The sequence below is a fragment of the Pyxicephalus adspersus genome, chromosome 1 (assembly GCF_032062135.1).
Source record: "Pyxicephalus adspersus chromosome 1, UCB_Pads_2.0, whole genome shotgun sequence".
Lineage (NCBI taxonomy): Eukaryota > Metazoa > Chordata > Amphibia > Anura > Pyxicephalidae > Pyxicephalus > Pyxicephalus adspersus.
In genome coordinates this window covers 96705408-96726501 of record NC_092858.1, presented here as the reverse complement: position 1 = coordinate 96726501, position 21094 = coordinate 96705408, and the positions used below count along the sequence as shown (strand labels likewise).

Sequence of the window (21094 nt, the reverse complement as noted above, 5' to 3'; positions counted from 1 at the left end):
CTAGAACCCTTGTTCGGACATATTTCTGTAAGTTACAGGTCTACAATTTAAAAAAAAAAAATTCATGAAAAACAGTGGATCACTTTTGGTACAGAAATCTAGACCTCAGTGTAACGCTCAGGTGGTTAAAGGACATTTTTATTTTGTTTTACATACTTTATACTTTTGCACAATTAAAAAATCAGTCAGATATACATGATAATCCTTGTTTTTTGTATTTGTCATTAAATTAATGAAGAAACATCATGATTTTGCTTCAATACTTTAGCAACAAGATTTTTTACCAAACCTCATAAAGCCATCTTACCCATGGGTGTCCCAATTCCATAACCCTTTGAATCTATGAGTCCTCCAATCTGTGTTAGATTGCAGTTTCTCTGAGTTATATATTCAATAGCTGTTGATTCCATTAGCAGAGCGTAGTCAGATGAGAGAACACGCTGGATGCCTTCCTCGTTACTCTTAACGAGCGATGATGGCTTGCTGCTCATGAACGCCCACATCTTCTCAAAGGTCGAGATGTGAGATTTCTGTAGAGTAAACAAACAAGAATGGGGTGTTGGGATTCATACTGTGTATCAGATGAACAGGCTTTGTCTCTCAAATGAAAAAAAGATAAAGAGAGTAAATTAGCGCAAGCCATTATAGAATTCACTTTTTCCTTCAACTGTGACTCCTCCAGGGCATTTACAAATGGAGAAAGAAAATTGATGACTAACAATGATAGCACAGCTAGCCCTAAGTGCCTACATTTAGCAGCCATAATACCCCAGATGCTTAGGCATTAGAAGTCGTATATATTTAAAACTTGAATAACGATGACATGCTTCTTTTTTAAGAATTGGTCTTAAAATATAAAAGCAATAAAATCTTGCATTACTGAAAAACAAATGCATTTAGAAAAGACAGCAATATAAGGAAAATAGCATAATTGAAAAATATGAATGTGTTGTGGTTATCTCTCTGCTGTTGTGGTGAGTGCTGAAACACATACAAAATAAAATTTAACAGGTGTGTACTGCTTGGAATAAATTTTATTGGCTACCCTCCACTGCTGCACATTGTGACAGGCTGTGTTCTACCACCTGTGTGCACTAATGATGTTATAATCATAGTCATTACTGTTCATCTGTATGCAGATTTTACGTTATTTAACAAAAGATTGTAGAATTTGGGATACAAATGTCACAGACACCCACAACAGGAAGCACCTAGTTGCTCAGCAACATGTTCTGCTAATCTGATAAAGGCATCTTCTTATGAACATACAATACTGACATTAAACCGGTGTTTCCCCTTTGAATTTCTCCCAATATCCAGTTGCTATTTATTTCTAGGTAAACACTTGATTAGGTCTTTTCTGCGTGCCAGATTAGAGAAGGACCATGCTTGCATACATACTTTGAGGTATTTTTTCCGAAAATCTCAGGTAATGTGTTTTGACTTGACTTTTTTTATATAAACAATGGTGGTCATCATAGCTAACATTCAAAACAACAAAAAAATTAATGTGAATAAATATGTCAATTGGGTGTTTTTAATAAAACATTTATTGAAAAGTGAAACAAAGAATCACATGGACTCGACCTGTATATCTTTTTTTTTTATCTCTTTACAGGTTAGAGTATTTTGAACTTTTGAGTTGCTTATGGTGGGTCACTTGCTCTTCAATGATTTTGATAATCACCAATAGATGTTGCTGTGTCTTTGTGTAAAGTATGTAACAAACTAATGTATGTCGTCTCTGGCAGATTGTTACATGAGAACACATCACCATCTAGTGTTCTGACCTGAGTATAAAACAAGATTATTTTTCTATAGGCATTTTGAGGACACAAAAACACTATTGCTTATACTTAGTTCACACTTAATTTATACATTTTACATTGTTTATAGACATAGGGCAAAGGCGAATACAAGTTGGAAGGCTATGCAATGAAAATGAAAAAGTAAGAATAAAGGGTATGATCTTGTATTAGTGGTTATGTCAAGAGCAGTTGGCAAATTAAACACTTTCCCATATTATATAACGAATTGGTATATTACATTGTCTACACGACACACTTTATTATGAAGTATATTATATTATCACTTTAATCAGAACCCAAAGCACTTCTATTTAAACAACAGGCAAGGTCACGTTGGGACCCTGGTCACGTGCCCAAATCTCAAGTGCCCAAATTATAAGTGCAATGGGAATTATTCCAGGGAATTGACACAGGAATTGGAACAGATTTGGACATACTATTTTACTCTACAACTTCTACCTCCTGCCTTTGGACTGGTTTATCCACCTGGACTCCAACACATCCTCTGCTGCTGCTAACATTCTAAACTGATATTTCATCAAATCATTTCTTTGACTGAATTTTCATCCTTCACTCCTGGAACAAGTTTACAAGCCTCACTTGAACCCATATTATTGGACTGCTTCTCTTGGACTTCAGTTTGCCACATTGTTTATTGTACGCATTGGGTTCCCAATTATCTGTAAAATGTATTATTCATCCTGCTCTCTCTTTGTTGGCACTACTCCCTGTCCTCCCCAGTCTGATAACTCATTGTCTCTCTGCTCCTTCACTCTCTTTATTTCTCTGTCTGTGCTCCTGCACCTTTTTACTTTACTAATACTCTCTGGTGACATCTCACTCAACCCTGGTCCCCCACACAGCCTCCCCCTTCCATATATTCTCAGCAAGACATTTCCTTCTCCTAACCTCATCCCCATTCACCCTACCCATAAGTCCTTACCCCCTCCCTCTGGCAGTCTATGGAATGCCAGATCTGTTGGCAACAAATTAACCTCCATACACAACCTCCTCCTTTCTAAGACTCTGAACTTTCTGGCTCTCACTGAAACTTGTCTTTCCTCCTCTGACTCTGCCTCTGCTGCTGCTCTCTCCTATGGAGGCCTGCACTTTACACATACCCCCAGACCTGGCAACAAAGTAGGGGGTGGTGTGGGTCTCCTTCTCTCACCTAACTGTACATACAGAGTCCTTTCTACCCCACCCTCTCTCATTTTCACTTCATTTGAAGTCCACTCTTTCCGACTCTTTAGCCTCTTACCCCTCATTGTTGCTGTTGTCTACCGCCCCCCTGGCCCAGTATCACAATTTGTGGATAACTTTGCGTCCTGGCTCCCACACATTCTTTCCCATTACCTACCCACCCTAATCCTTGGTGATTTTAATGTTGCAATGGATGAGCCCAACCTTCCCTCCTCAGCCAAACTGCTCTCCATTACCTCCTCATTTGGACTCACATAGCACACCCACACACATAGCCGGACACACTTTAGATCTGGTATTTTCTAAACTCTGCAACCTCACCCTCCTTGACAACTCACCATTCCCCCTCTCTGATCATAACCTTATAACTTTCAACCTATCAAACCCTTGCCCTCCCTTGCCACATCCCAGAGTTGGTCAATGGCAGAGAGATATCCGTAACCTTTACCACAACCTTTTCTCAAACTGCCTTGCGTCCCTAACCCCCTGCCTCTCCAAAATCACCTCCCCAGACGAAGCTGCCACCATTGTAAACCACTCTCTTTCCCTGGCTTTGGATAATGTTGCTCCTGCCACCTTCCGTCACCCCCGCCCTGCCAACCCCCGACCCTTGCTCAACAACCACACCAAACAGCTACAAAAGTCTGTTCATGCAGCCGAGCTGAAGTGGAGGAAATCTGGCCTCAGCGCTGACTTCATGGACTACAAAGCCAAGCTTCAAAGCTTTAACACAGAGCTCACTGTCACCAAACAAAATTATTTCTCCACAGTCATTTCCTCTCAAGCCTCCAACCCACGCAACCTCTTCTCTACAATTAACTCCCTCCTAAATCCCACACCTGCTCCCCCCACAACATCCTTCTCTGCCCAAGACATTGCCACCTACTTTGGAGATAAAATAGACAAAATCAGACATGATGTCTCTGCCCACTGAGCCACTCCAACCATACCCACCCCTTCCACCTGTAAATCATCACTGGCCTCCCTCAGCCCTGTTACTGTGGACGAAGTCTTAACTCTTCTCTCATCATCTCCGTCTACTACATGTCCACTTGACCCAATTCCCTCTGATATACTCCGTGCCCATTCCTCCACCCTGGCCCCTGCCCTAACCGAACTATTCAACCTCTCCCTTTCTACTGGTAAATACCCCTCAGCTTTTAAAGATGCCATAATTCTCCCTATCCTAAAGAAACCCTCACTGGACCCTCCTCCCTCGGTAGTCTCATATCCTCCTTTGGTTTACAGTACAATCTGTAGGCTGATGACACTCAAATTTATCTGTCCACCCCTGACCTGTGTCCCTCAGTCCTGGATAAGGTCTCATGCTGCCTGTCAGCCATTTCATCATGGATGTCTGACCGTTTCCTGAAACTCAACCTGGATAAAACAGAACTCATCATCATCCCCCCCCCCTCAAATTCCAAATCTCCCCCTGACATATATCTAACTGTTAACAACACTGTTATTCGGCCCTCCCCTCAGGTACGTTGTCTTGGTGTCACCTTTGACTCAGCCCTCTCATTTACCTCCCATATTCAGAACATTTCCAGGTCCTGTCACTTTCACCTACGCAACATCTCCAAAATCTGCCCCTACCTGTCCCGAGACCACCAAACTCCTTGTACATGCTCTCATCATCTCCCGTCTGGACTACTGTAACATTCTTCTCGCTGGTATTCCACTAACCCGATTCTCTCAATCTATCTACAATCTATCATGAATGCTGCAGCCAGACTCATCCATCCTTCCCTCCGCTCCTCTTCCGCTGCATCTCTTTGTAGTTCTCTCCATTGGCTTCCATTTCACCTTAGAATCAAATTTAAACTCCTGTGCTTTGCCTTCAAATCCCTACACAGTTATTGTCCCACTTACATTTCTGACATGGTTAAAAAATACTCCCCCTGCCGCTCTCTCCGCTTACGCAAACAGAATGTTAGTGAAACAATGGGAAGACTTATCCTTCCTTCCCACCACTCTTCTTCTGCTGCATCTCTTGAAGTTCTCTTTGTTGGCTTCCATTTCACCTTAGCATCAAATTCAAGCTCCTTTGCTTTGCTTTCAAATCCCTCCACAGTTCTTGTCCCACTTACCTTTCTGCCCTGATAGAATAATACATCCTCTAGCCGCTCTCTTCGCTACTCCAATGACCTACTAATGACTTCCTCACTCATAACCTCATCACACGCACGGATACAAGACTTCTCTAGAGCTGCCCCAACTCTCTGGAATGGTCTTCCTCGTCCTATTCGGCTTGCTCCTACCTTCTGCTCATTTTAAAGAGCGCTCAAAACCTATTTTTTCAAACTTGCCTACCCGGCTTCTTCTGTCATTTGAAACCACCACTACTTCCCACCACTACATATCTCCCATCCTATTGTGTGTGAAATTCCCCCGCCTACTAGATTGTAAGCTCTTCGGGGCAGGGACCTCTCCTCCTGTATCACTGTCTGTATTAGTCTGTATTTGCAATCCCTATTTAATGTACAGCGCTGCGTAATATGTTGGCGCTATATAAATCCTGTTTAATATTAATAATATTAATAATAGGTATGAGAAACTAAAGTACTTAGATAAAACCTTCAAAAACACGGAGAGCATACAAACTTCATAAAAATGAAGCATTTATTCATATTTATAGGCAATAGTGAGAACTACTAGGCTATCCTGCTGGCCAAACCTTTGTTCTTCAAGAGTGGTTAGAAGTTTTGAGTATCACATTTATTTACAAATCAGAACAAGAACAAGTCACACTACTAGGAGGGTTCTAGTCAAAGCAACTCCCTGTATTGCAACAACTACATAACAGCAGGATGGAGCAGTTGCTTGTCTTTCAAACCTCTGAAGATTTTTAATCAAAGCAAGAATATTCATAAAAAAATGGTTACAAAAAGTTTTAGAACTGCTACAATATTTATCTAAAATATCACTGTAAAAAAAATAGTTAAAACATTGCTATTTCAAAGCCCTTAAACTGAACTGTGTGCATGAATACAGAATTAGCACATATAGAATCACTTTTATTTATTTCTTTGTTGATTTTGTTATGCACAAAAAAATACTCATTAGGTGACATATAATTAAAAAAAAAACACTATTCAGTTTACTGTTTTTAGGTCCTTTATAAAGTAAACATTTTCAAGTCACCTAGCCAGCAACTTACACAGTAACTAGGTCACCCCACATGCATAGTACACAAGCCACTATATTTGTTATTTTATAAAATTATTTGCACACACATAACCCTGCCATTAAAAATCTATGATTTTTGCCTCAGGCAAGAAAAGCTATCTGGTGCCTAGAAAACCAGTAAGGATTTCTGCATTTTGCATTATTAACATGAACAATCACATGTGAAAGAACATGTGTACTATTTCTAGAAAACAGAGTAGTCAGACATAATATGCCCATCTGAGAATTAAACTAAAGAAGCTCCCTGTTAATTTTACCTGCTCAAGTGTAAAAGTCAAATAAGCGAGAAAAGAAGCCAGCAGTACTGTATCTCTTTCTGATCTTTCCAAACAATATAGAGTTTATATAAAAAAAATTTCACTCATGATTCACCCAAATTTTACCTAGAACATACAATATACAGTTTATATAAAAAAAAAATCCTTTCGCTCATGATTCACCCAACTTTTACCTAGAACATACACTTTTACACTTTTTTTTATAAAAGTGTGCTTTGGTGCAGTAGAGGAGCGGCATCATGTGCATTGGTGTAGTACAGTATCACTGGTCATGATTGCTTGCATTTTTACACCACTTTTATTATTATATAACTAGATTTTTATCTGATGGACCATTCCATATAGCAACTAGGTTTGGTATTTTTTTTTTCTTTAAATCTTTGGTTTGTTTAGTACCTCAGTGACCATAAATTTAATTTGCTGTTTAAAATCTCTAAAAAACTTTATAAAAACCAATAAAGTTGGTATTAAAACCTTGCAAAGCAGGATACATTTATAAACATATCTAGCAACTCCTAGTACATATTATGTAAATCAGGCATGGCCAAACTACAGCCGCAGGACGTATTCTGCCCAATTGGGGATGTTTCTCCAGCCCTTTGAGTGTTCCGCAGCTCTGGCCGGTGTCACCCCGAGCAGGGTCAGGAGAAGGACCCCACCGGATCCCCGGATCTGAGCCTGTGATGGGAGAGTGGGTGGGTTGTGTGGAGTGACACAGCCAGCCCACTCTCCCATTGCAAGCCCAGAGCCTGTGATGGTGGAGTGGGTGAGCTGTGTCACTGCACACAACCATGGGAGAGTGAGCATTGTTAAGCCATTCTGACGTCACGTTCAGTGGCGTCATGATGGCATAACCTTGCCCTCTCTACGTAGCATCGACCCTGCCCCTAATTTTTTTTCATATTGTGGCCCTCGACTATAAAAGTTTGCCCACTACTGATGTAAATGTTACTAATATGCAGCTGGTAAATGTATTAGCTACTGGTTATATTTAACTGTAAAGCAGAATTTTAGTGGAAATTTTGAACGGGTGTCTAGTTTTTGGGTGTGAAATATAAACTGTGCATATTGTTTTATTTAAAACCGGGTTGATGAAACAAATTCTGAGGAATAATAACACGTAACTTCTGCTATTGCACCATATAGGCTATGTGGAGATGCTTCCATTCCTGAGTTTTATTCTTTACCTTTTCAGGTATAGAATAAATCATTGTTCATGATGTAGTAACAGTGGATAATTTTAAAGTGTTTGGACCCATACACCAAAGTAAGCACAACATTAGTAATCTGCTAGGGGGCTGTTCCCTGACAATCCGGGGAGGATTGTCAGGGAACAGCCCAGGCCTTCCTGCTCTTCTTGTCTCATTATTGGCCACACAGTGTTAGTATGGGCTTACAAGCCAATAGAGAGGCAAGAGAAGTGGGAAAGTACGAGTACACAGCATAATATAGCAATCCAGAGTTTGGCAAGATGGTGAAAAAAAGGTATATGGAAGTGCTGTTGGTTTGCTAGCAGTAAAAAATACTTCAGGTTTGATTTAAATTGTAAAATACCATTGCTTTGTTCATGCCTATTTTGGTCTAACCCCAACTGGCTAGGACATATCTTTATGGGAAACTTCAATTTTTTGAAAAGAAAACCTGAATAATTACTAATTAAGATCACCAATAAAAGCAAAGTGCAAGGGTCTAAACCTAAAACCATGCTAGTCCAAGGCAGACATGGGGAGGAGGAAAGTGTGCCACCGCACGGGGCCCCAAGTCAGTTCAGCAGGGGGGACCCAAGTCAGTTCTGCAAAGGGGACCAGTGTTGGCTATGTCATCCACTGATGCTAGTGTACATGACTATCATACTAAGAAATTTTGGCACTCTTTAGATTGTGTTCTATAGTAATTATCTCCTGGTAATATTAAGATATGTTTTAAACAAATATAACAAATTTTCACTTTAGCCCTTTTTTTATCAAGAGGATAATAAAAAAAACAAAGTTTAATTCAGTATGCAATGCATTTACTTAATCTCAATTAAATTATTGTAAGAATAAAATGATTAGTTTGTGCAATTTTTATTAAAATCAGCAAAATATGGGGTTTGCCAAGGGGTATTTTCTTTATTCTATTCTCATTAATTTCTTATCTCTGCACAAGTGTAGGGGGGTCACATAATACAAAACCCCTGTACTTCATTCTGATTTTGCAATTATTTCTTTTTATTGTAAAAAGCGGATGCTAACAAAAAATGACTATAATGTCATGTCATAATGTCAAAGCTGACTAAATGTGATGGGCTATCTCAACTTAACAGACCAATGTTATAGAACGCTTACGAGTTTTTTTCTCTTTTAATCCTCTATTCTGCAATAATCTAAAACTAATGAAAAAAGAAAAGGAAAAAATATAATGCTATTCATCACTGCTATGTCCACGTTTGCAAATCCACCCTTTAGGCAAGAAAGTTGTTCATGAGTTGAGTAAAAAAAATTTTTCAAACAGCTGCCCTTAAGCAATCAGTATTCATGAGCATATCATCAAAAAGACACAAATTAGTAATGTCTGACCACCTTGCAGTACAAACATCAGATTATTCTTAGTTTGTCAGCCCTTTGGGGCAGGATCCTCTCCTCCTCCTGTTTCAATGTCTGTTACTGTCTGTCATTTGCAGCCCCTATTTAATGTACAGTGCGGCGTAATATGTTGGTGCTATATAAATATTGTTTAAAAAACATTGTTGCCTGAGACGAATGGTTGAACTCACGCTTAAATATCTGACATATGTACAGTCGTTCATCAACCTGCCATGCAGGATACAGATCCTGGTTGTAGTAGCAAATATTCAAACGAGAAGTTTGAAGGCCAAAGTGGAGAAGAGTTTTATGTGAACAGCAGTTGAACATGGGTCACTAGGCCCTGAAAGGTTGGGAACAACCACTGTGTGAGAGAACAGGGAGTGCTGTTTCCCCTTGTAATTTTTTTGTTCTGTGCTGTCCAGGTCTTTGCTTTTGAGTCATCTAGTCTTGTAGTTCTACCAGTGTACTGGGTACTACCTAGTCCTAAAAAGCCCACTTATCCAGCCTGAAACTTGTTTTTCAATGGACACCAATCCACAAAACTGTTTTGCACAGTAATCTCTGGTGTAATGGTTGTAGTGCTTCCTCATATTCCTATGATTGTGGGTTTAAGGCTAGTGAATCTTTTTAGATTTATAGGTCCTAGAAGTTTATTTTTGCTAAAAGTAATTTATAATTTGTCATCGTTTCTACTTTTCATCATTCCTCTTGTTTTGCACATGCTTGACCCTTTTTTGCTACTGCTAACCTTTGTATGACTGTAGAAATGAAAGAACCCAGCATGTGCAAGACAGGAAAAATGTTGCTTATTTACAACAAGAACTTATTTATAAAAAAAATAAAATGTAATTATGGCAGACATACATTTTGCAAATCTTATATATTCATGTACAGACACCCATGACCTTGTAATTTCTGAAGAGGATCACTAAGCATCAAACCAGAACAACGCCATTTAGAAAAGGAACTCAGATGTCTACTGCACTTCCAGTAATAACACGTATGCAAAAAGTCAGAACAACACAGAAAAAATATATCAAAGAAATTTCAAACACACAAAACAAAGACATCCAACAGGCCTTTTGAAACATCTTTCTAGCAGCATCTTTTCTAGCAGCGCTGATGCAGCCTTTTGGAAATTATCTTAAGGAATCCTGATTGTTATTTGTAAATATTTTTACTTACTTTTTTAGGAGCTTTACAGAAAGTAGATTCTATGTTGTAAAAACTCATTGTAAGGATGGGAGGTAATACCTTACCTAGGTAATTTATGATTTGAGAACAGAATATATGTAATGTTTATGTACTGGATGGGAAACCGTTTTTACCCATTCAAAGCATGTAACAATATTTCATCATCATGAATTGTTCTTTATGCATTTTTGTTATTGCAAACAAGGCAGTAAATTATAAAGCAGGATTACACATTATATAAGATTTTTCTTCTTGAAAAAAGTTTTGAAAAATTTTATTTGATCCATTAAGACTATATTGTTATAAATCTTTCTAGATACCATAAAGTCCCATAAAAAACAAGAAAAGGCCTATATAACAATTGAGGATGTGTCATTGTTATTAATCATGTAAGAGGAGCTGACAAATTTATTAACTATAGGATTACACATTAGAAAATGAAAAAAAAAACTGCTATACATTTTGTAAATCAATTCATGCCAGAATGCATAGAGGCTGTTATTGTTGATCTCCCCTTCTTAAAATACTAGTTCTATGTTTTGATAGCCAGCATGCTATCAATAAAATTATGCAGATTTGAGGCTTTGATTTTACTATAAATTTCATGATTTGTTTGCTTGGTTTTTTTGTTTTTTTAAGCTAAACACCAGGGAAACATCTAAAAATCCAATTGTGTAGGCTGTTTTACCCACACCCCTGATTCCATTGATATCAGTAAAAAGACAACGACCCCTCAAGGGTAAATGAAATAAAGCATATTCAGTAGCAATAAAGTGCTACTGAAACTGCAGTGTGGTCTCTCCTACTCATAATAAAACAGATTTAAACTGAGAGAATTCCTCTTATATATTACCTGGAACATTGCCTCATATGTGTCATGTGTCATTCATGATAGTACAATCGAGCAGGGCAAATACACAACATGGCTTTTTCTCATAGGCAGGGCAAGCATAGAAAGCAAATTAATTTAGGTATTTGAAAGAGACTTATTTCAGTATTATTTGCTCATTAGAAGCTTGTAATTTCAGAAAAGGACAAAACATTACTTATAGGTTATAGTTAGAGTTCTGAACTGATATGCCTTTATACATAATATAGGATATAATGTATTACATTTGTTTAACTTATGCTTTCTACATTCCTCGCAATGCCAATAAAAACACTGCTGCCTGGTCTTTGATGCGTTATGTTTTTTAAATATATTATAAAGGTTATTTCATTATGAATGCAATATCATGTTTTTGTGAACAATATAGAACAGCAGAACAAATAAATTGGCTGATATAGGAAGTTAATGCTTCTTCAGCATGTTCTCTTTAATTAAACCTAAAGATATTTTAATGTGGAAATGTAGTATTCATGCCAGCTTTTTCCTCTTATCGTGATGCATGGTGTTGCTGGTTATTCATTGCTTTGCATTTTAATTTCCTCTTTCTGGAAAGAGTCTCAGAGGGCACTGGGTCAATAGGTTTATAGACTACATTTGATCTTGCACTACATTTTTTATCACAGGAGTTTGATAAACATCATTACATCATCAATGTGTCAGAGAATGGCTTCAGATTTGATTCCATGCAGTAAACTGAAATTCACATTAGTCATAACAAAATAAATATGTGAATATGAGTTGATGGCTGTGTGTATGCAAAGGGGTATCACTGAGACAAGGCAGGAATTTCAAATTTTTGCCATTTTCAGTCTGTCAAGGTATTTTGGTAAGAGGCAGTTGGGGTGGCTATAGATATACATATACATAACATGTTTCCACTCATTCCAAACACATTGCATTGTTGGTAAAAAAGTAGGATTTTTTTTATAACCCATGGTATGAAACTGTGTTGCTGGCAGATTTCAGGCACATGGCAGGCAAACTCCTGCTGTGTGCCCAGGAGCAGCAAACTACATAGTGGCTAACCACTTTTGCATGCAGCTGCACTTTGGTCATAATACATGATGATAATAATATTAGCTAAAAAATAAATTAAGTATTGCATTGTTAGGGCCATTTTAGACCTGTAGTAAGCCGCAGCATTCTGCCATGGGTTCAACCTCAATCCTAATCATTGTAAAACCAAAGTGGCTGCAACTGGGGCAAATTGGTGGGTGGTTCGCAGAGGGACAAATCGCTTTTGGGTAAACAGTTGTCGCTTAAAAATTTGCATATGGCTGTGGTTATTTAGATTATTGGTGTCTTAAACATAGGTTTTTATAAGTATATAACATTTCTCGGGTAATGTACTAAATGATTTAAAGCCACACATACTACAATATCATCAGCAATTTAAAGCAAGGTTATCCCCTTTCACTGTAAACTATACAATGACTTGTCTTTTTGTCTCTAACACATAACATCCCCTGGTTTAGCTATGGACAACTTGTGAATTGTATATATAATACAAAAATAATAGAGGTTGTAGTGACCTTGAAGATGGCTATTGGTAATTAAGAAAAGGCAATGGTACACTATCTCTCCTAGTTTGATCAATATCAACACATTGTTTACTATTTTAAAAGCCATATTTTCTTGGTCTTGACAGTGCATTAGCTGGAAACATGTGACATGGAGCTATAAAACTGGTCTTTTACCAGGAACTCTGGACCTCAGTATCTTATATCTCTGGTCCACTACTAATAAGACACCTTCAGCAGTTCAATGATAAAGTTTATTGTCACCAAATATTTGATATGCCCTATTGTTGCTAATGTAATGTTTTTTGCATTTTTTTTACAAAATAAAGACACAATAAAGAGAGATATATCAGAAGAATCACAAGTGATGTTTAGGCAAATCAGGTGCTGTGTTATATACTGACCTACTGTATTATTATATTGTATGCAGTGCTGTACAAACTCCATAGTTATGTCATTAGCTGTCTTTTAAAGGGGCTCACAATCTAATGTCCCTACTATAGTCATATGTCTTTAATATAGTCTAAGGTCAATTTTGTGGGGAAGCCAAGTAATCTAACTGCATGTTTTTGGGATGTGGGAGGAAACTGGAGTACCCAGAGGAAACCCACGCAAACACAGGGAGAAACTGCACACTCTATGCAGATAGTGTCCTGGCCGAGATTCAAACCTGGAGCCAGCGCAGCAAAGGCCAGGGTGCTAACCACTGAGCTTTCATGCTGCCCATGTATATATTATGCAGTTATTACTGTAAATATTAAACAACAACAGAAGGATAATAAAAGGTATATTATGAGCAGTGCAAATACATATGTATTAATGTATTAAAGCAAAAATGTATGTATTGTATTTTATGTTTGTAAAACAATATGACAAATATAAACATTTAATTATTTTATTTCATATTTAAGGTTTCAAACACAGAACTTACTATCTTACCTAATAAGGAAAATGATATATTTGCTATAATAACTCATACCTAAATGACCTTATTAGGTAAAAAGGTAACACATAGGTTACTGCTCATTATGATCACTGTGTATTGTCCTGCCTTTTTGAATATATTCAAATTTGTGTCCCTTAAATTTTTAATGAATGGATGGAATGTAGTAAACATGACTTGAAAAAATCAACAGAATCTATGTAAAGTCACTTCCTCAAGAAAATCTTAATAAGACCTTGATCTACTATTATTTAATGCATGACATAGTAGACAAATTTGCTTTAAAAAAAAACACACACACACACAACATCCTGCATTCTTTATACATGTGCAACATGTAGAGTTGTTATCTTGCCACTTAGGTTTTCCTTAGATATGTGCAGCTAACTCAAGACTTTTACTAAATACTATTAGAGTGAGAACAATCTATTGGGAGAAAGGTCAATACTGTACAGGCCAAATCCGAAGAAAATATTGCATTTGGTAAATTATATTATGATTTAAAAGACTATGGTTTCATCAAAAAGTTCAAAAAGCATTAAGTAATTGCTTTTTTAGGCGTCCTATGATTTCTGTTGGTATTATTTTGTTTGCGTAAATCTTTATGACTATATATTATTATGACAAGTAGACATCTGTGCACTGAGAATGTTTTGCAACAAATTGAGAAATACTTGGCCTTAGCAGCTTCTGAATTCGAAGGTGGAGATTTTTCTACAAAACATCTTGATAAAACTTTACTTAACATCCAACTCCAAGCTTTACCATGGGGCTTTGAAGACTTATACATCCTGAAAATAATGTAATTCATATAGCAAGCTAAGCCATGTCATGTCTCTATCATGTCAAGCCAAGCCATGTCTTGTTTCTATCGTGACTGAGAAATTATGCCTGTTCTCACAAAGCCACACTCTTTTATCAAGATGGCATGCTGGACAAGTAGATTCTCATTGCTGACATACATAAATAGAGAGGAAGTTAACTAGGATTTATATCAATAAAAGACAGGTGTCTGGGTAGCACAGATACATGCATGAACTATTAAAGTGGAACTTAAGTCCCATCATCCAAAAGTGCCCAAAGATTGTCTTTGTGAAGCAGAAAAGAAAGAAGATGTCGGTGTCCTGTAATGAAACATGGATATATGAGTCGTGTTGGGGTTAGTACTACTTTTATACATCACATTTAACTTGGTGGAAGTGCTTGATGGAATGTTAATCCTTTAAACCTATTACAGAATATGTTACAAAGACAAATCTTAATATATGAAAAGTAAAATGGAATTGTATGTGTTGAGGTTAAGTTCTAAGTGAAAACTATGCTTGAAAATATTTTAAAACATGATAGCTGACATTTAATGGTACAGGAATGTCTCCTGAAGAAGTGATTTGTTCTCCCAGATGTTACAGTCCCATCTCAAACAAATTGTTTCTTCCCAAGACATAATGAAATTAAGACCTAAACACACAATCTATCTCAAAGGACTTTTTAAACAATTATTCTCTTCAAGCAATGACTTGCTTCATTGGATCAACCACCTATAAAACAATTACTTTTTCTATAGAGCTCATTTATATTCTGAAGTAGATCTTCCCTCATTGCTTTTCTTTGTTAAGACCCTCATAAAATTTCACTCCCCTCAATCCAATATCACAGGAAATCTTGCAATACATTAAAATATCCATGCTTTTGAAATACATTTTTTGAATATTGTTCAAAACAATCCACAATATTTTAATGCATTTCTATTTTTAGGAATAGGGTAACTATTTTAAGGAGAAAGGAGATACTCAAAGATGCACAGATGGATTTAATTGTAACATAACTTTAACTAGAAGAGTAAAATTCCAAATGCACAATGCAATGTATTGGGCCGATCCACAAAAGTTTTTCTGCTCAACAATAAGACTCAAAGCCATGCATGTTCCTCTGACAATATAGTTTGTGGGTGAATGTTTTCAAGGCATGTTGGGAGTGTTTAATAAAATAAAAAAGTAAAGTGAAAAAAAGGAAAATTGAATTGATGTAAATAACAAGACAGATCTCAGTAGCCATGGTAAATGCAGACAATCTGCATCCACTTCAAAATTAGGTACAGAAAAACTAAAAGAAAACAGGTAGAGATACTGATAAAATATATAAAATGATTAAAAAAATGTCTTATTTGTGTGTACAAAAAAAAGTTTTTGCAATCGGTTTACTCTGTATCGCCCACCATGTTCAACGTGGACTACAAATGTAACATCCCCCGGAAGCAAGCACATTACACTTATATTTTTAATATTACATACATGTTTTATTGGTAAAATAATGTAATAGCATATGTTTGTGAAACCGAAAAATTGAAACAAGTCAGCTTTTTGGATATTCTTTTTAAACCTTCTTAAAATCTAAATATTGCTTGCCAGCAGCTAACAACAACTTGCATTTAGCAGGTGAAGCTAAACTGTCTCAATTTATTCCCTAAACACCTACTTTAACACCTGAAACTCATTAATTAATCAGTGCCAAAATGTGCATGGTGCATTTAAGCTTAGAGCACAAAATCACAAGTGTGAAAAATGCATCTGACAACTCTGGGGTGAGATCATCAGAGATAGTAAACCAGGTTCAAATGGTTTACTACAAAAAAAATAATATATGCAAACAGGCTAAAATGGGGGTGCCACCTTTAATGCATAACATGTTTGGTGATGTAACAACTGGCAATTTTTCTTCTTATGATAAACATAAATGAACATAGTTAATGAAAACTGTAGTTTCTAATCCCTGTATCAAAGAAAGGTCTTGACTGGCCATTGTTAACCTTTCGCTTGTAAGCTCTTCTGGGCAGGGTCCTCTTCTCCTCCTGTGTCATAGTTTGTATTATCCCACTATCATTCACAACCCCTATTAAATGTACAGCATTGTATATATAATATGTTGTTGCTATATAAATACAGTTAGATTAATCATACTACAAATGTGGTTTTATGGTAGCAGAATGTATGGTTTACAGAATTAGGGTTGAAAACATTATTAAATAGACCACTAACTGAAAAGAATAAGTGTTGGTGTATGATAGGGTATGCCATGCCAGTACAAGTAATGCAAATAAGGTGGAGTGGTTTCCCTGTGTCTAATAAAATCTCCAACAATAATAAATAAGGGGAATAAAGGAAAGGGTAGGTTGGAGAAACTCTGCTACCTTACATTGGGCTCCATTCTGCCTAATTCAATCACTGTTTAAAATAAAGAATTCCCTTTTTAGTGACAAATGAATCCTTTTTGTAGTTTATGGACATCGTTTTAAGCTTTACTTCATCTTAATACGTCATCTCTCTATGGTACTATACTTTGTATTATAATATAATATATACTTGACAATGTAGACATTTTTATTATGGATATTGATATCTTTTATTCTAAACCCACTGTGGAACACATGCCTTCTTTATCAGTATGGAACACTCTACAATTTTATCCTTCCAAGCTTGCTTATGCCCTATGTTATGGTGCAGAGCATTGGCTGGCTTGCTAAAGCATATTCTTTGGTGGTAGTTGAATTAAACCTCCATTGCTGCCAAGGACTCACAATGTAGAAAATGTAGGCTGGCAGGTACCTGAAATATTACTTCCATCCCAAAGGTAAATTTTTACACTTACGCTTGCCCTCCCCAGCACTGAAACAATCATCATTATTATATCAGTTACTGCCAGTTCACAAATGTACTCAAGTACTTCAATTCATTTTTATTTATGTGTTGTTTCCAATTTAATAACATCTACAATGGAGAGATCAATTGAATTGGTGCAGGCTGATTTATTAGTCTGGTTGTAAATCATTCACTGAACAGCTATTTATTATTGTGCAGTCCAAACTTCAATTTCCACTTAAAACATTACTTTCCCAGCCCCCTTCTTACTTAACCTAACATACAGCTACTGAGATCATTTACTCTTAAAGGGAAAATATAACACTGTTTATGCAAGTAAACATTTAGACACCAGTAGACATATTTGTAACATTTTTCTGGAAGAAATTATAATATGGCATCTATATTTTTTATGCTTACAATTTTGCTTTGAAACTTGCAGGGTAAAATTAATTGTTTATTGTAATTTTTAGCAGACTTATGGAGTGTGAAAAACAATTTAGCACAAATGCAGTTCACAAAAGTCAATAGGCAGGAGGCCATGGCTTAAGTTCATTGAGTGTGACCACTAGGGAAATAAATCACACTACAAAATGTACAAAAATGTACTCCAACAGGTAAAAAAATTCCTTTGTGATTCCCTAAGGAAATCGGACATTCCCTGGAATAACTCTCCCGTAAATTGTAAAATCCAATTAGATTCTGTAGATCTAGAAATACATCGACCATTTTCTTAGAACAATCTATTAAGTTTGCAAAACCACTTTCTGAGGGACTTTATTTCGCATTTTCACCAACACTATCCGTAAAAAATCCCTTCCATGTGTCAAGGTTAAACTTCTTTTTCTCCAGATGCAAGGAGTGTCCCTTGTCCTTTGTAATGACCTAAAAGTGAATAATTGAGAAGCGAGTTTTCTATATGGATTATTTAAATATTTATAAATGGTTGATCATATCCTCCCTTAAATGCCTCTTCTCAAGGTAGAATAGATCTAAAAATAGTTCAGCTAATCTCCCTTCAAAGCTGAGCTCCTCTATTGCTTTTATCATTTAGTTGCCCTTCTCTACAGTCTCCTCAATTCCACAATGTCCTTTTTGTGAACTGGAGCCCAAAATTGGACTGCATATTCCATATGTGATCTGACCAATGCTTTGTACAAGGGCAGGATAATGTCTCCATCTCTGCAGTCTATTCCTCTTTTAATCCAAGGAAGTACTTTACTAGTTTTAGAGCTAGTATGCAGCTTGGCATATGCTATTATTAAGTCTATGATCTAACGAAACCCTCAGATTGTTTACCCTTTTTGCCTCCCTCAAAAGGTATTTTCCCTAGACAGTATGCAGCATGCATGTTGTTAGCCTCCAGGTGCATAACTTTACATTTATCTATATTAAAGGTAATTTGCCGCTTGACTGCCCAATCAAAGAATAAATCCAGAACAACACATTAATGCAGTGTACACTCACCATAGTGACTCGAAATGACTTTTGCCTGTACTTAAAGCAGAACTAAACTTAAAAGAAAAGTCACCTACCTTATCTTCTGCAGATCACTCGATCCTTCCGGAGCTCTCCTGGATTGGGTCCCACGCAATTCTGTAATTTGCCTTCGTCCTGGCTCAGAGGAAGCACCAGGCGCCACCATCCTCTTTCTTTGTCGCCTGGATTCTGCTTACGCCACCTGATCTTGCACTGCATGAGATCAAGTGATGTAGACACTTTGCATATGTGAGATTGGCAATTTTTTTTCCTATGTAGGAAAAAGCCCCTGCTGAATATGCCCGATATGCCCGTTAGAAGCCTCCTGGGATGAGTGACGTGGGTATCCCAGGAGGCTTTGCGCTCCCATTGTGGTTTTATCGCTGCAGCATTAAGAACAGAAAGAGATGAGCTTTACCTTTTTTTTAAAAAAAAGTTTTTTAAAAAAATAATAGTTTGTACTTTATATAAAAGGGTAATTTACCCTTTTATGTAAAGTAAAACATTTGGTGATAGGTCTTCTTTAAAGGTTTCAAATAATTATTTTACTTACTAAGCAACTAGCAAATATTTTTTAAAGGTTAACATTGGTATTAGTATTGTATATATTTTTATATTTAGTTCATCCTAGTTCCATATAAAAGGATTTAAAGGTCTGCTTACTAAACTGGAAAAAAATAAAATAAATAAAAACAAATAGAAATTGACTAGCTTCATTACATGCCCTTTGCTGGATCATTTTTTGAATATTGCAGTTTTTCCTAAAGTACTAAGTATAAAAATATTACTGTTATTTTTATTTCATATTTTTATATTTTCAAATGCTCAATTAGACAGGTCATTATTGCAAAAAGGGACAGGTATATCCCTTCTTCAATAATGTGCCTTACCTGCCTGAACGCTTTGGGTTTCTGGTGACAAAGCTGAGCTGTGCATACGAAACTGTGCATCTTTGGTTGCCAGGAAAATTCAACAATTCCGGCATTCTTTGCATGTGCCTGGTATGACTTGTGCAGGAGTTATGTAATCCCAACATAGCCAATGAAGATGGGCAAAGGTCATCTCTGGGAGGAAGAAGAGAAAGGAGATGACAATGTCCTGTGATAAAACACAGATAGGTAATTCCCTCCGGTTTAGATCTGTTTTAAGACTAGACATAAAGTAAAACGAGTAACATATTTGTCAATCTGGTTTATCTGATTCTGTATTTTATTTTTGTAGTTTGCCTGAACTAATACATAGGTTATCAATTCAAGCACTGAGTCTGTGTGTAATAATGACCTGCATAAAATATGATGTATGTATTACACTCTATATAATTTATAAGGTGTTCTTTTCTGCACAAAATAGGAATAAAATTTAGGGCTGTTTGTTATATTTTTTTGATATGCAGCTGAGTAACTTTGAATCTCAGGATAAAAGAGGAAAGTTCCCAAAGTGAAATCAAATTTTTACAGAAGAACATCTTTTATCAGCACAAGAAAAGTTTCTCCAAGTGGTGGTAAACAAAAGATCGAAAACCTGGGGCATATTTGAAGAGCAGTGAATTATTGATTCATGCCACATACATTTGCTCTGTCTACTTACCTGCATGTCCACCTTATAAAACCAAAAGTTTAGATCTCAGTAACATCGTCCCCATTCATATGGACAAGGTCACATTCACTTACATTATTCAGAAAACATGCAGAAAATATGAATATGTTAGTATTCTTTCCTGTACGTGGCCCCACCACATAATAACCACAGCAAAAATAATATTTAACAGCAGAGTGCTTACTTTGAAAAAATTCATAGTGGCTCCATCAAGAACTGCGCCATACTCAATCTTGGTTTGCCTTGCCAAGTCATCTGCAGAATCAATGACTGTTTCCATTCTTTCCACTGTCAGGAAAGCAGCAAGGTTGGCAGTGTAGGATGATATTATGATAAGGGTGAAAAACCACCAAATACCACCAATGATCCTTGTTGACAAAGCTTTGGGCATCAGTTCAGACCCTAAAATAGAAGACAGAATTGCATTTTTGCACCTCAACATGGATACAAGAACACTATTTAATCCATTCATGTATTAATTTGAAAACTAACTTTGCAGGTCTGGCATGGAGAGCACCCATGCATCCACTGACTGCTGGAAAATACTTTGGATCTGTGCAGCAGAGCTAGACCTCAATAATGGTGGTAAGCCTACCGGGAGATGCAAATACAACACTATATACTCAGAGCTTTATTATTATTATGTACAAAACATGATTGGGGTGGGGGGTGGAGGGTCACAGTGATGACCTTATCAGTGTGATGCTGTTTCAAAATTGTCCAATCACACGCTGGGAAATGTCCTGGATTAGCAGGCTTTAATGTTTATCAGAAGTATAATCTATAGGAA

General features: G+C 36.7%; 1 protein-coding gene across 1 annotated transcript in view; it reads right to left on the bottom strand.

Moving 5' to 3' along the window:
- Positions 1-21094, bottom strand: part of GRIK3 (glutamate ionotropic receptor kainate type subunit 3) — a 269833-nt gene that overhangs the window by 6874 nt on the left and 241865 nt on the right. The window contains 2 exon segments of the mRNA XM_072408450.1: positions 308-530; positions 20489-20706. Coding sequence (XP_072264551.1) covers positions 308-530; positions 20489-20706 — 441 coding nt within the window.